General features: G+C 35.7%; 2 protein-coding genes across 2 annotated transcripts in view; both read left to right on the top strand.

Moving 5' to 3' along the window:
• Positions 1 to 3,679, top strand: part of LOC141332036 (retinol dehydrogenase 11-like) — a 5,030-nt gene extending 1,351 nt beyond the window's left edge. Inside the window, exons 3-7 of the mRNA XM_073837116.1 lie at positions 1,648 to 1,839; positions 1,928 to 2,089; positions 2,295 to 2,411; positions 2,801 to 3,005; positions 3,332 to 3,679. Of these exons, the coding sequence (XP_073693217.1) occupies positions 1,648 to 1,839; positions 1,928 to 2,089; positions 2,295 to 2,411; positions 2,801 to 3,005; positions 3,332 to 3,428 (773 nt within the window). The 3' untranslated portion in view covers positions 3,429 to 3,679. The remainder of the gene's footprint in view (positions 1 to 1,647; positions 1,840 to 1,927; positions 2,090 to 2,294; positions 2,412 to 2,800; positions 3,006 to 3,331) is intronic.
• Positions 3,680 to 4,907: 1,228 nt separating this feature from the next.
• Positions 4,908 to 9,858, top strand: LOC141331223 (retinol dehydrogenase 11-like). The gene is made up of 7 exons (XM_073836212.1): positions 4,908 to 5,064; positions 5,506 to 5,646; positions 7,482 to 7,673; positions 7,770 to 7,931; positions 8,212 to 8,328; positions 8,599 to 8,803; positions 9,157 to 9,858. Exons 1-7 carry the CDS (start codon positions 4,989 to 4,991, stop codon positions 9,251 to 9,253), a joined length of 990 nt encoding a protein of 329 aa, XP_073692313.1. The 5' UTR covers positions 4,908 to 4,988; the 3' UTR covers positions 9,254 to 9,858.
• Positions 9,859 to 15,321: the final 5,463 nt, after the last annotated feature.

Genomic DNA, 15,321 nt, shown 5'->3' with positions numbered 1-15,321 from the left:
CATTTAAGCCCTTAAAAATGCGATATCGCCCCCAGTGGCTGATTTTTTTTTTTTTTAATTTCTCACAGATCTTTAGAGCTGTGACTCAAGCAGGCCCACCAAGTTTTGGTCCAACGGCTTATGGCAATGTTTTGTGAGATATGCAAATGTCCTTACAGCCAGTTGTGTCACTTTGGACCAAGACCATGTGTACCAATTTTCATGTCGATAGGACAAACGGGTGTGTAGTTATGGCCGTTTTTATGTTTTTTTCCCTCTTATAGTGCCACAAAGTGGCCAAGCTCTGGAATTTTTTGCAGGTGACCTCCGATTCAGCTCTTACATATGCATTGTGAGTTTGGCAAAGATTTCTCATTCTGTTCAAAAGTTATAGCTTAGTAAAGGGCTTAGTAAGAAGTGGCCCTTCCCCTTTCTAACATTTTTGGCATCCCTTTTCTACGGAGAGTCGAAAGTTAAACTTTTTTGATAATTATTGATATTCATTGTTCAGAGAACCTTCCTACACTGGTTTGGTTCCAAAATTAGCTATTTTGCACTTCGCCGTAGCGCCCTCGTTAGGCCGGTTGGTGCGAGCATTGGTGATGTTGTAGACGTTGTGAGTACTACCATCCCTCCAATTTTCAAGTCTCTACGACTTACGGTTTGGTCTGCCCGATCAGTTTTTTGTGGAGATTGTTGACCCTTGGCCATTCTAACCATTACAATAGGAAGAAAACTTAATGTGTTGAACCCTGGTTAGGTTGTGTTAGTAGTGTGTTGTCGCCATGTCCAAGGGACTTCATTTCAGAAATCTAATGTAGGCCTACTGTTACACATGCAAACTGTAGTTATAAGAACTTTGTGTGTTTATGTTTATTTGACAGCTGACACAAAACAGTCTGCTTTCTGTGTGTGTGCTTAGTGTGTTTGCTCAACTGTGTATCAGAAGTTTAAACTGCCAAGGCTTTATAAACACATGCAAAGAATAAACATTTCATGATGACTAATATGCAATGTCTCCTGAGACCAGTTGCATAAACTTAGCCTTCTTGAGACAGTGTCTTAAGAACTAGTTTCACCAACCAGTAGTTAGCCAAGGGGTAATCAGTCTTACTTTCTGGATTCAACTTAGACTAATCCACATTTCCATTTAACCGAATTTAAAAATTTATGACCAGTCTGACTAGAGAACATTTGATGACTAACTTTTAAATCTAGTCTAAACCTTTTATGCAACTGGCCCCTGAACCCCATAGAGATAATAAAAACTGATAATTTGTTTGTTGTTGCCATAGTAATATAGTAACAACAGAATGTGTTTGCTTTCACCCAAAAAAGTAGTATTCACAGCATGTTTTGTGCTGAAACTTAACAGATACATTAATGGTATGAAACTCCTTAATGATATATGCGATGGGTTTGAAAGGGATCATAGGGAAGATAAAACTAGGGCAATTATGCAATCCATCACTTATCAAACCACACTAAAATGGCCCAGTTTGTGATCATTAGGCTAAGGACACACCTTCATGGTTAGAAACATGTGTGATCAGCAAGAGAGTCCATATAAGCCATGTAATACTGTTGTATTTGTTGAAGGCTTGATGCTTGCAGAAAAGCATTGCATCCTGCCAAGATACAGCATAACCATAAACCTCCATTGTTCAGGTGCAAGAGTGATCTTGGCTTGCCGAGACATGGGCAGAGCCAACAAAGCAGCAGATGAAATCAGGAAGAGGAGTGGAAATGGCAACGTGGTTGTGAAGATGCTGGATCTGGCCTCCTTGGAGTCTGTCCGAGCTCTGGCCAAAGATGTACAGCAGACTGAGGAGAAACTGGATATTCTCATTAATAATGCTGGTAAGGAATGTCACCCAGATTATAATGCATCTGCATTAACACGTGGTTTACATCTGTGTATTTATATAGATTTTTTTTCTGTAAACAGGGATAATGATGTGCCCACAGTGGAAGACAGAAGATGGCTTTGAGATGCAGTTTGGTGTGAACCACTTGGGTCATTTCCTGCTCACCAACTTACTTCTGGACTTGTTGAAGAAATCAACACCCAGCCGTATTGTCAATGTTTCCAGCCTGGCCCATGAGAAAGGTGTGGAGGCCCATGTATATTTATGTGTTTAACTGAATTAGTCATAACAAAACACTTAATTTTCTAAATTATTGCAAGCAGTGATTGTACTCCTTAACCAGTTCCCTTACAAGATGCTCGGTTTTGACAAAATGGGCAGTTTTGTCATGTACATGTGTTTTAGCAGAAAATATACATTCAATATACATTATTTTCTGTTGGACAGGCAAGATTCATTTTGATGATATAAACCTGGAGAAGAACTATGATCCAGTAATAAGCTATCGACAGAGCAAGCTGGCCAATGTTCTGTTCTCCCGGGAACTAGCTGTTAGACTGAAAGGTAAACTATAGACTTGAATCAGGTTAGACGCTATATTGAGTTTGACACAGATGAAAATGAGGCTGTAAGAGATTTACACACTGTATAAAGGCCCTAGATCATAAAATGTTCACTACTCAAGTTTTTTTTTCTGAAAGTTCATCAGCTGGACATTTGGCATTCTTTTAAACCATACAATCCAATGAATGAACTGTACTCGTATCCCTCACAGCCTTGTTTACATTCCTGTCAAAAATTAAATATGACGCTATCCTGACTAAGGTCTTTAAGGTCTTTACTAATGTAAACTTTCTCACTCTTACAGTACTGAAACATCATAGTGTCACATCTACAAACACACACAATCTCAAACATGCTGCTTTCAAACTCTTTCCCTGTACATCATTCAGGGACAGGAGTGACAACTTACGCTCTTCATCCTGGGGTGATCCATACTGAGTTGGGACGACACATTTTCCCCTCTATGCCTCTATGGAAAAGGCTTTTGTTCATGCCACTTTTTTTGCTTCTCAAAACACCTTGGCAGGGTGCGCAGACCACCATCTACTGCGCAGTGGATGAGAGTCTGCAGAATGCCAGCGGCCTTTACTACAGGTCAGTGTGTTAAAAGCAATCAAGATTTTGCTTATCAAGGCCTGTAATAGGTGTACACAAACTAAACGTAGCACTACAATGTCCAGCAAGATTTAATATGCGTCAACTCTTCCATGAAATTACATACTGACACCAAATGATAAGTTATTGACAAACTTGAAACAGCAATCTTTGTTTTACCATGGATGACATCATTATTTAAGCTCAAAATGGAAAACAACAAACTTTTTTAAAAGCTTTTATTCACACATTGTTGTCTGACCATTGGTGTTGAATTATAATCATCCCAGGCTGTAGTTAATTTCTCTCTTTTGGTGGTTTTACAGTGATTGTGCACTCAAAGAGGCAGCTCCTCAGGGTAGAGATGATGCCGCAGGCCACAGACTGTGGGATCTCAGTGCTTCTATGGTGGGCCTGGCTTGAGCAAAACCTTGCCCAGTGAAATCACAGTTTGTCACATTTTCCTCTTTCCATTTTTGCAGACTATTAAATATTCCTAATTTATTATGTTAGTTTTGGGTGGAGCAAGTTCAGATAATTAACCTAAATAACATGAGAGGCGTACGTTCAGTAATCAACTCAATTAACAAGATAAGAGGTATATATACACAGCTCACTTTTCTTTGTTGCTAAACAGTTTTCCAGCATCCCTCCACCACCCCATCTCCTCACTTCTAAATTCTGGGTACGGGCCAAAATTCCGAACTCGAAGCCCTCCCCTTGGACAGCACACCAAATGCGCATAACCTTTACTCTATTTGTTATATCTAAGTGTGAACTTGTGAAATATAAAGTACAGAGAGACAATTTGAGAAAGAATGTAGAAAAATAGTGTTTATACCATAATGTTATAGTAATATTGTGTATAGCTATACAAATTAGACATTTGATCTATCTTTTTTATTGCCAGTGCTTGCCGCTGTCGCCTCTGGCTTGCTTAGTTGGGGACACTTTCCAGCGATATCGTATACTATTTGAACTGAACTGGATGATGATATCACTGAATTCATGGATGAACTGCCTTTAACTGAAAATTGATTATTTACAATAATGCGTTACTTACACACTATTGTGCTGTTTAAATACTGTGCAGTTGCTTTGACACAATCTGTATTGTTAAAAGCGCTCTATAAATAAAGGTGACTTGACTTGACTTGTGTAATTTGATACCATGTGTCATGATAGAATTCTGTGTGCAATTTGAATATAGTTTAAAATTTTTAAAAAGCCTGAAAATGAAGACATTTCATGAAGCATTACCCTCTGTAAAATGAAAGCCAGAGCAAGTTGCAAGGTAAAGAGCATTTTAGAAAAGCTATAGCACATCATGAACAGCATTTCAACATAAAATTGGAATTTTTAAAATTATTTTCCCCTTAAATAAAGTGTTTATTTGAAATTTAAAACATTAGACGTTAAAGTTGTTTTCATTAAGCCGAAAGCATTATTGTCATCAAATAATAAGAAAGTGTATGTAAAGAAAAGTAGCAAATGTTTATGAATTTAACAACTACTATTAACTTATAGAGAAGAATGTGAAATGTTCTGTATTTTTATTATTAGTTGCTCTATTAAGTTGACAATTACCAGTCTTAGTGATATACAAAAGTTAACCATGTTTTTTTTTACAGGAACCACTGTTCAAATTGTAGTAAAACTGCAGTAACCAAATATACTATGTTTACTACTAGTAATAATATTATTAAAATAATCTAATAATCTATGGTAATAGCCTATTTTAACTAAAGGGTTCACACTTTATATCTTACATTTCTAATGTGCACTCTTTTAGGGTTAGATACAGAGCAACTTTGAGGTTACAGAGAACAAAAAAAAAGTGGTATTGCCCATCCCTGCTCCAAAGTGCATTTTTCATGTATAGCGTGGGGGTGGTGACTATTCTGCAGACACTTTGGCTGCAGAAGGAGCTGGACTGCTTATGTTACAACTACACAGTAGAAGGAGAATCTACCAGCTGTAATAATGGAGGACTACGCAAAAGCAGTGAAGGAGTTTGTGGAAGAACACCCTGCAGGGGTCACAGCTGTCCTGATGACAGGTAGGCAAAGTTACATCATTAGTTTGCATGTTTAAAAACTGGTAGATTCCCACAACAATAAAAAAACATGTAAATATGAAGCACTTTAAAGCTGAGATTTACAGGCTTGGAATGTGACTGTAATTACAAAAATGAATATTATTGTAGTACTGATTTTTATTTTATTTATTTTTTCTAGTTATGCTCAGTTTAGGAAAAGTAGTGAGTGCGCTCATTTCACAGTAATTATGAACAACTGGTTATTGCAATTCATTTAAGTTCAAAAAGAAGTCATGGGATTCCATTAGTTAAAAGTTGTGGGAAATCGTTTAATATTTATTATAATGGTAATTTATACAGGCATCTTGCGTCCTGGATGACCTTTGTCTCTGCTTATCAAATACACTGAGGTTAAGAGAGTAGGTTAGAGGTGATGAATTAATGTTGTACCTGTACCGGTAGGTGTTGGGCTCTTTGCTCTGCGGAGATGGAGGGCCGGGGGAGTCTGCCGCAGCAAAGCCCGCTTGGACGGCAAAACTGTTCTGATAACGGGAGCCAACACAGGCATCGGTAAAGAGACAGCGGTGGACATGGCCAAGAGAGGTCAGTTCATTTTAATGGAGCAGTGATTTTTTTTTTTTTTTTTTTTTTTTGAAGAACTGCCATCATGTGAGAGGTCAAGTATATAGTAGTCTATGTAAGTAAGCCTATGTTGTGATATGAATGTCTCAGTAGGGATGTCCAAGATGACAAAAAATTACAGCCTCTTAAATCAATTTTAAAACACATTATTGGTTTAGCCCATCTGATTTCCATTAAAAAAGCTCAAGTGTGTGATGTAAAAAAAGACTTTTTTATTTTATTTTTATACTTTTTTATTTTTATTACTATTTTTATTATAATTTTTTCTGCTTCCATGATGTTGCTCTTTGTGCGTTAAAAAGATCTGCAAAGTCACGAAGCGCAAAGTACACTCCCGAGGGTTATTTGAGGTTAAATTTTTATCAGCAGTCAAAGTCCTTTTAAGGCAATTCATTTCACTCAGCGAACATTTTTGAAATGCCTCTAAGGCAGCTATTTCACTCATGCAAGTACACCTCCTATCTTTGAATAGGGAAACCCCTGCTGAAAAAAAAATCAATGGTTTCCACTACAAATACAATTACAAACCATTAAAAATGGTTTTATGTGTGTTTTGAGACACATTCCATTAGGATTTAGTGGTTTTAACAAACCACCAACAAAAAGCAACCAATTATCAGTCCATTACAGTTTCCATTAAAACCAATACAAGTCCCATTATAACCAGTAAAACCATAATAAATTAGGTGATGTGTTTTTCAGAGACTTCAGATTCTTCAAAGTTATTCACTAAGCATATGAGGAAATTTCAATGAAATCTAACAACTGTCTCATAAATTTTGTTTCTTATTCTCAAGTAGCATTAAAAAGGCTTATTTTTCCAGATAGACCAGCCAATGTGCATGTGCAGTGACGTAACAACTTTACCAGTTAGCGATTGGCCTTTTTTTTAGAAAGCAGGACTAATCTGCCATATTGCATGTTAGGCTTCCTCCCATTCATAAGTAAAATGAATGCACTGTCTTTAAAAAAAATATGTGGGGATGAGGCCTGGTTGAGTTGCGTTAGTAGTGTGTTGACGCCATTTCAAAAAGCAAATTTAACTTGGTGGAAGAAAATGACACATTTCAAGTAGCATTCTATAGAAGTAAATAACACAAAAACATAAATTTGAGTTTATATTTCAAAATTCTAAATATATTTAACATTTTCTAAATTTATTCTTGCAATTCCGAGATTATATCTCTCAGTTTTGATAAGAAAAATCAACTCGCCATTCTCTCTTTTCCCCTCAGCTCAGAATCAGAGTATATATCCCACACTTCTGGCTTTTTTTCCCTTCAGAATTGACAAACTCTGTGTTGTTAAATCAAGTTAAAAGTCATAAATACGAGATATAAACTTGAATTTGTGAAAAAAGTCAGGATTTCGAGATAAAATAGGTAAATGTAAAATGTTATAGGTTTAAATAGTATTTCATGCTGTAACCATAGGGCTAATATAATATGTCTCCTATGAACTGCATATGTGAATATTACGTAGACCTCTTCTTTAAATCAAATTTGTTTAAAAAGCAGGTTTCATCTATTAATCTGTCCATTTAAACGTCTGCATTTAGCAAATGGCTTCTTTGATGAGAGTATTCTATAAAAATTCTTTGCATTCCGATTCTGACATCCAAAAGCACAGCAATAAATCAAACCACACTAACGTGGCCCAGTTTGTGACTAATGACACGCCTTCATGGTTAGAAATGGTTGTGATCAGCAAGAGAGTCCTTAGGAGCCTTGTAGTACTGTTTAAGTATTTGTTTTAGGGTTGATGTTGGTCATAACAACAGTTTATCCACTGTTCAGGTGCAAGGGTGATCCTAGCTTGCCGAGACATGGGCAGAGCCAACAGTGCAGCAGATGAAATCAGGAAGAGGAGTGGAAATGGCAACGTGGTTGTGAAGATGCTGGATCTGGCCTCCTTGCAGTCTGTCCGAGCTCTGGCCAAAGATGTACATCAGACTGAGGAGAAACTGGATATTCTCATTAATAATGCTGGTAAGGAATGTCAGCCAGATTATAATGCATATGCATTAACACATGGTTTACATCTATGTATATATATATATATATTTTTTTTTTTTCTGCAAACAGGGATAATGATGTGCCCACCATGGAAGACAGAGGATGGCTTTGAGATGCAGTTTGGTGTGAACCACTTGGGTCATTTCCTGCTCACCAACTTACTTCTGGACTTGTTGAAGAAATCAACACCTAGCCGTATTGTCAATGTTGCCAGTCTGGCCCATGAAACAGGTGTGGAGGCCTATATATATTTATGTGTTTAAAAGAATAAGTCATAACAAAACATTTCATTTTCTAAATTATAGCAAGCAGTAATAGTACTCCTTATCCAGTTTCCTGACAAGATGCTCGGTTTTGACAAAATGTACGGTTATTGTGTTTTACCATTGTAGGGCATAAAATATGCATAAACACTTGGTAATATATTATATGTATTATTCAAAATGTAAATAGATTTACATATTCAATATTTTGATTACAATAATATTTCAAATTATTTTCTGTTCAACAGGCAAGATTCATTTTGATGACATAAATCTGGAGAAAAACTATGAAACATTAGTAAGCTATCGGCAGAGCAAGCTGGCCAATGTTCTGTTCACCCGGGAACTAGCTGTTAGACTGAAAGGTAAACTATAGACCTTAATCAGGTTAGATGCTATATTGAATTTAACGCAGATAAAAACAATTTACAATCTTTACAGTATCATGCTAATCCACTGAACACACTATACTTGTATCCCTCACAACCTTGTCCTGTCCAAAATTATATATAATGCTATCTAACGTCTATAAAGAAAACTGATAATGAAAACACATTCTTACTGCACGATGACACATCTACACAGACACAAACACTCTCAAACACTTTCGAACTCTCTCCCTGTGTATGATTCAGGCACAGGAGTGACAGCTTATTCTCTTCATCCTGGGTTGATCCATACTGAGCTGGGACGACACTTTTTCCCCTCTATGCCTCTGTGGAAAAGGATTTTGTTCATGCCCCTTTATTTAGTTGTCAAAACACCTTGGCAGGGTGCGCAGACCACCATCTACTGCGCAGTGGATGAAAGTCTGAAGAATTCCAGCGGCCTTTACTACAGGTCAGCAGCTTTTTTAATCACTTTCTATGTGTTTAATGCAGTCTAGTAAGATTTTACGATTTTGCTCATTAACGCCTGTGAGAGGTGTACACAACTGAAGTTAGCAATAGCAAGATTTAATATCCCATGATACCAAATACTGACACCACCAAATTATAAGTTATCGACAAACTTAAAAACAGCAATCTTCGTTCTACAATGGATGTCATCATCATTTAATTTCAAAATGGAAAACAAATGTTTCTCATCACTTTTTTATTTTGAAGCTTTTATTTACACATTGTCTGACCATTGCTGTTTAATTATAATCATTTCAGGCTGTGGTTAATTTCTCTGTTTTGGTGGTTTTACAGTGATTGTGCACTCAAAGAGGCAGCTCCTCCAGGTAGGGATGATGCTGCAGCCCGCAGACTGTGGGATCTCAGTGCTTCCATGGTGGGCCTGGCTTGAGGCAATACCATGCGCACTAAAAATCACTCTCTTCATTTAAAAAGCAGTTTGTCATATTTTCTTGTTTAGATTGGACATTCCAAATTTGCAGACTATAACATCTGCTTACTTTATATAAAGTACAGAGAGTCAGTTTGAGTAAGAATGTAGGAAGGTAGGGTTTTAGTGTGCAGGATGAGGCTGGCTCTTTAACGAAATGCCTATGGGATAAGACAAACGGCAGTATGAAGTGTGAATTTAAGCACTAAATAATTAGTGCGATTTTATATAAAATCAATTAGACATTTAATCTTTTTTTAAAGACATTTCATTGCCAGTGCTTATGTAATTTGATACCATGTATCACAACAACATTCTGTGTATATTATAAATGCAGGTTAACATTTTTTCAAAGCCTATTTTTAAATAATGAAATAACAGTAAATGAATCCTTCGCTCTATAAGCCAGAGTGAGTTTATGGTACAGGTAAAGAGCATTTCATAAAAGCTGTAGTACGACATGAGCAGTATTTTGAAATAAAGTTTACATTTTTTAAATTATTTCCCCTAACATAAACAGAGTTTATTGAAATGTCATTATAAATAAACCCATTTAAAACATTAAACTTTGATATTGTTTTCATTACGTCATACGCATAATTGTCATTAGATGATAATCTGTACAGTGTAACAAATACTTTACCAATTCGCAAAGTTTCTGAATCTAAAAACTACTTCTAACCTGTAGAGATTAATGTTCTATATGTGACACTGGACCACAAAACCAGTCTTAAGGAGCACGGGTATATTTGTAGCAATAGCCAAAAATACATTGTATTTGTTAAAATTATTGACTTTTCTTTTATGCCAAAAATCATTAGGATATTAAGTAAAGATCATGTTCCATGAAGATATTTAGTAAATTTTCATACCATAAATATATCAAAACTTAATTTCTGATTAGTAATATGCATTGCTAAGAACTTCATTTGGACATCTTTAAAGGCGTTTTCTCAGTATTTAGATTTTTTTTGCACCTTCAGATTGCTGATTTTCAAATAGTTGTATCTCGGCCAAATATTGTCCAATCCTAACAAACCATACATCAGTGGAAATCCTATTTATTCGGCTTTGGTGTATTAAAAAAATTACCCTCATGACTGGTTTTGTGGTCCAGGGTCACATATTTGGTTAAAACAAAACAGTGAAAGTGCAATCACATTTTCAGAGTCATACACAAAACCTACATTTTGGATTCAATATGATACAATATTTAATTTATGGTCAAATTAATAAATACAAAAATTAAAATTAATTCTCATTGAGACCATAATTTTGATACCCAAAACTCAAAACATGATTGTTTTATATATAGATATGACATGAAATGAGAAAATTATGCAGCATCAGCAGTATCTGAAAAAATAATATTGATTAACATTCACAAATGTGCAATCGCCACACATCACCAACGCACCCTGACCTGAATGCCCAGCGGACACAAAGCTGTATATGTCAGCCACATGCCCTTATCAGTTCTCCGTCCAACAGATTCACCATCTTTAGCTGGGCTGGAAAAGTGATAAGGAGATGTGAGCGACCATTTGAACATACTCAACAGTCCTACTGAGAACTCCAATTGCTTCCATAGAAAACTCCGGCACAAGTTCCCACCTGCTTATTCTTTCAGCCAAAGGAACATCAAACGAGTCTTCATGACGCATCTCCCCATTTAGGCAGCTGCAGCTGAGGTTACCAGGTCGTGGAGGACATCTGTGATCTTCCCAGTAGCTTTCGACGAGGATGAGTCTAAGTCCGTCTTCCACAAACCAAGTTTTGAAGCCGGAGATCTGCGTGCAATAGCACAGCCTCACAGTCTGTACATATGCCCATGTGGACACACCCCACAGATGAGTTTTATTTCCTCTCCACCCCACCTATTTGCAAGTCAACCTTGACGTGCTATTGGTTCCCAATTGGGGATCATAGGTCAAACCCCTTTAGCAGCCAAATGAGGGTGTTTATTTGGTATTTGCATTGTCAGTCATGATCAAATCTGCCAATGGAAAGGGAAAGGCCATGTCTGGTAGGTGTGTTTATCCCAGGTGTGACTCAAATGAACATTCCAGTCTTTACATACCTGTCTGCCCATCTCTTCTTCTTCTGCTTCCCTGGTTGCGACACACCCTCTTCAGACAAGAGACAGAACACTTCCTGCTGTAGTTTTTATGGGCTTTCACCTGCCAAAATCACTCAGCCTCACGTGTCACCTAAAGCTTGATAAGAGATAGGAAATGTGTGTAATGAGTTTTAAAGAAACAATTTTAAAGGAGTTCCAAATCTCACATGCAAACTCATGCAGTTCTTTGATATAAAGGCCCTTAAAGGGATAGTTCACCCAAAAAAGAAAATTCCGCAAATTTTACTTATGCGCATATAATTCTAAACTGTTTTTGTCCACATTATTAAAGTCGCTCGGGTTAAATAAAATTTGGACCCCATTGACTTGTATTGATGAGAAAAACACTCAAACATTTTTTAAAATACAAAATGATGACAAATTTCATTTTTTGTGAGCTATTTCTTAAACAGGTGCAAGCAGTAACACGTACTGTTTGCTATGAGCAATCAAGCTCACATTAAATTTCCCCACGCACAGACACACCGGAGGATGTATTAGGGTGTGTGGGTGTGTATGTGTGTGTGTTTGTCGTTGTACACATGTGCCCCAAGGTGGTGTGAGAATGCAGGTTTGTAGCATTCCAGGCAATACAAAGTCAATGTACAGCTTCTAAGACGAGTTAAAACAAGTAAAAAGCCTAATCATCCCTCAATGTGACCAAGAACTTATCATGTGCAATTATGTGTGATGGATGTCAGAGACATGAGAAATATATAACGCTTCTATCTGGTTTATAACATAGACACGCAAAGATGTACACGTACACACACATTTTAACGCAAACCAGGGAGGCGGCCAGTTAGCTGTCCAAAAAAATTAAATCACGCTCATCTCTCATCGCTCATCGCTCATCTCAATGACTCAACAAATGCTTCACACAAAGGACATGGTGCATTAGTGTAGTGTAGTTGTAACACTAAAATGAACCAAATCGTAAAAGTTCATAGTTAATAAATGCCCATTAAATCTGTAAATTGCTAAAATGTTTTTTAGTTTCTGAAATTTCCTAAAACCAAGTTTAAATTAAATTATATTCTTTAAAACAATCTTTTGGGATATTTAAAGACATAGACTCTACCCACATGTGCAGGAAGTTTTTGGAAATCTGTACTGAATATATACATTTTCAAATAAAAGTACATTGATTAGTGCATATGATTTTACTGGCAATTTTAATTAGTACATAAAATAGGGCACATGGTCTCAACTTTACTAGTGAGAGATGAGCAGTCTTTCCGCCTGACTGGTTGTTTTGCGAGTGATGGTTAGTGATGTCTTAGCATGCCTGTGTCAGGGAAAGGGAGCCAGTGACTCTGCGGGCTTTGTGGCCAATTATCTAGTTGAGTTCCTCTGGATGGTGTGAAAGTCGCATGCAAAGCAAACAAGCTTCAGTTGTCCTTTATCTGATCCTGGAGTTCCGTCCAAATCAGACACCAGGATCACTCATGTGGATAATAGGATATATGCTAAAACATCTTCAGCACCGGAGCAGGATTACAGAACACACATTCCCAGCATTACTATCAGTCATCTCCTGTTCATCACTCTAATAAAAAATTATTAAACTAAATTTAGTTCTCAACGAAATCATTTACCTTACAGATCATTTTTGTACAGTTCAGGTCAAAGGTTTACATGCACCAAAATGTTCATTATTTTACCAAAATAGGAGAGATCATACAAAATGTGTGTTATTTTTTATTAATAAGATATTTCACATAAACAAAATAATAAAAGTTGAAAGAAAATAATTGTTGAATTTATAAAAATGACCCTGTTCAAATGTTGGTTTAGTGATAGTTGTTCATGAGTCCCTTGTTTGTCCTAAATAGTTCAAATTCCTGCTGTTCTTTAGAAAAACGACTGTATGATTTTGAGATCCATCTTTTCACACTGAGGACAACTGAGGGGCTCATATGCAACTATTACAGAAGGTTCAAACACAATGCAAAACTTTTTGAATTTGAAGATCAGGGTAAATTTAACTTATTTTGTCTTCTGGGAAACATGTAACAAGTATTTTCTATAGCTTCAGAAGGGCAATACTACATGAAAATAAAATATTATATTTAGACAAAATAAGAACAATGTGCACATCTTCATTCTGTTCAAAAGTTTACACCCCTGGCTCTTAATGCATTGTTTTTCTTTCTGAAGCATCAGTGAGCATTTGAACCTTATGTAACAGTTGTATGTGAGTCCCTCAGTTGTCCTCAGTGTGAAAAGATGGATCTCAAAATCATACAGTCATTGTTGGAGTGCTGAAAAACCAAAGAATTTGTTGGATCTGGGACCTGAAGGGACCTTTTTGGAAGAACAGCAGGCAGTTTAACTGTTAAGGACAAACAAGGGAGTCATGAACAACTATCACTAAAAAAACATTAAACAGTTACTGTGCATCATTCAGGTAAAAACACAGTATTAAGAATCAAGCGTTTGAAAACTTCTGAACAGGGTAATTTTTATACATTCAACTATTAAATTTTCTCTTGTGGACTATATGTAACCAACTTTTATGTTAAATATCTTATTTAGGTCAGTACTAAATCAAAAATAACATGCATTTGGTATGATCCTTCTTATTTTGTTAAAATAATTAACATTTTGCAGATTCTGCAAGGTGTGTGTAAACTTTTGACCTCAACTGTATATTTGAGGCATTAAGTAAGGAATATTGTGTCGTTTCCTATTAATAAAAATGATTACTCTGCAATCTAAATGACATTTTACTATTAACAACAACATAACTTAATATGGATAAAAGCATTATTATTGTTATTACTATTATTATTAATACAAAATATCTGCCATTGTCTTAATTCATCAAATATTTGAGATTTTACTGATTGTTGTATTTATTATTTATATTATAAATGTAATGTTATGGGGTGTACATATTATTACTGATGCATTACTGTAATAATTCAAAATATATATTCAAATAATAAAAAACAATAAATCAATAAAATTAAATTAAATGTAATAAACTTTTTAAATTTTTGAAAATGGTAGTGGATATTGTAACTTGCAAGATCTTTAAGATGTAAACCAAGAACTGATGGATTTCTTATGTACTGCATGGCTGATGAGTATGCACAGTTTGAAAAGAACTAAACAGTTAATATGGATTACAAAATTTTTAATCCAGACCTGTTGTTCTTAATGTACATTAAGTTTTAAAATATGCATATTTCTTGCTTTACTTAAAAGTGATTATATTCTGCCTTAAAGCAGTTAATTTTGAAAAGACAAAGTCAAACCAATTGACTTTGTGAACTTTGAAATGAAATATGAAAGTTGTGACAAATTCTTGACTTTCAAAAAGCAAAAAAATTTAATTCGAGGTGAATATAATTAAATCAAATTCTATTTTTCTTTTAGATAGATTTACATTTATTTTACTTTTAATTCTAAGCAATATGATTATGAACATGACATTTTCCCATCCAGGGAAAGGTAAGCAAAAAGCAATTTGGGCTACTACTTCTGCTGTTGACAGATAAAACTAGTTTTGCCCTCAGTGTTGAGGGAACCACTATTAAAATAGTCATAGGATAAAGCAGTTAAGCTACATAATCATAACAAGATCCAAAACTGCTTAGCTCACCGAAGCTACTAAAATAGGCTTTATTATTTACTATTTTACATAAAGAACTAATTGAAACACATCCATTTACAATAAATACACCATTAAAACTAAAGGCCACACAGCAACTTCCAGTAACATTTTTGAGATTAACACAAACTTGGGCTTTTGTGATATAAGATTATTTTCTGCCTTACATATCTCGTCAAATACAATTGTAATGGGCACAAGAGAGCTTAATATGCATTAGAGATATCTAGTAGGCCTAAACGCTTAACTTTGCTGCTTTATGTATTTGTACTCTTGAACTGCTCAGCCACT

The sequence above is a fragment of the Garra rufa genome, chromosome 3 (genome assembly GCF_049309525.1).
Source record: "Garra rufa chromosome 3, GarRuf1.0, whole genome shotgun sequence".
NCBI classification, from domain to species: Eukaryota; Metazoa; Chordata; class Actinopteri; order Cypriniformes; family Cyprinidae; genus Garra; species Garra rufa.
The sequence above is the reverse complement of the archived record's forward strand: the minus strand, read 5'-3'. Positions and strand labels throughout refer to the sequence as shown.

Bases quoted from the DNA above. Each gene is read 5' to 3' on its own strand.
- LOC141331223 (XM_073836212.1), top strand. From the start codon at position 4,989: ATGGAGGACTACGCAAAAGCAGTGAAGGAGTTTGTGGAAGAACACCCT. The intron at 7,674-7,769 runs GTAAGGAATGTC...TTCTGCAAACAG, and splicing joins TATTCTCATTAATAATGCTG to GGATAATGATGTGCCCACCA. The intron at 8,804-9,156 runs GTCAGCAGCTTT...GTGGTTTTACAG, and splicing joins TCCAGCGGCCTTTACTACAG to TGATTGTGCACTCAAAGAGG.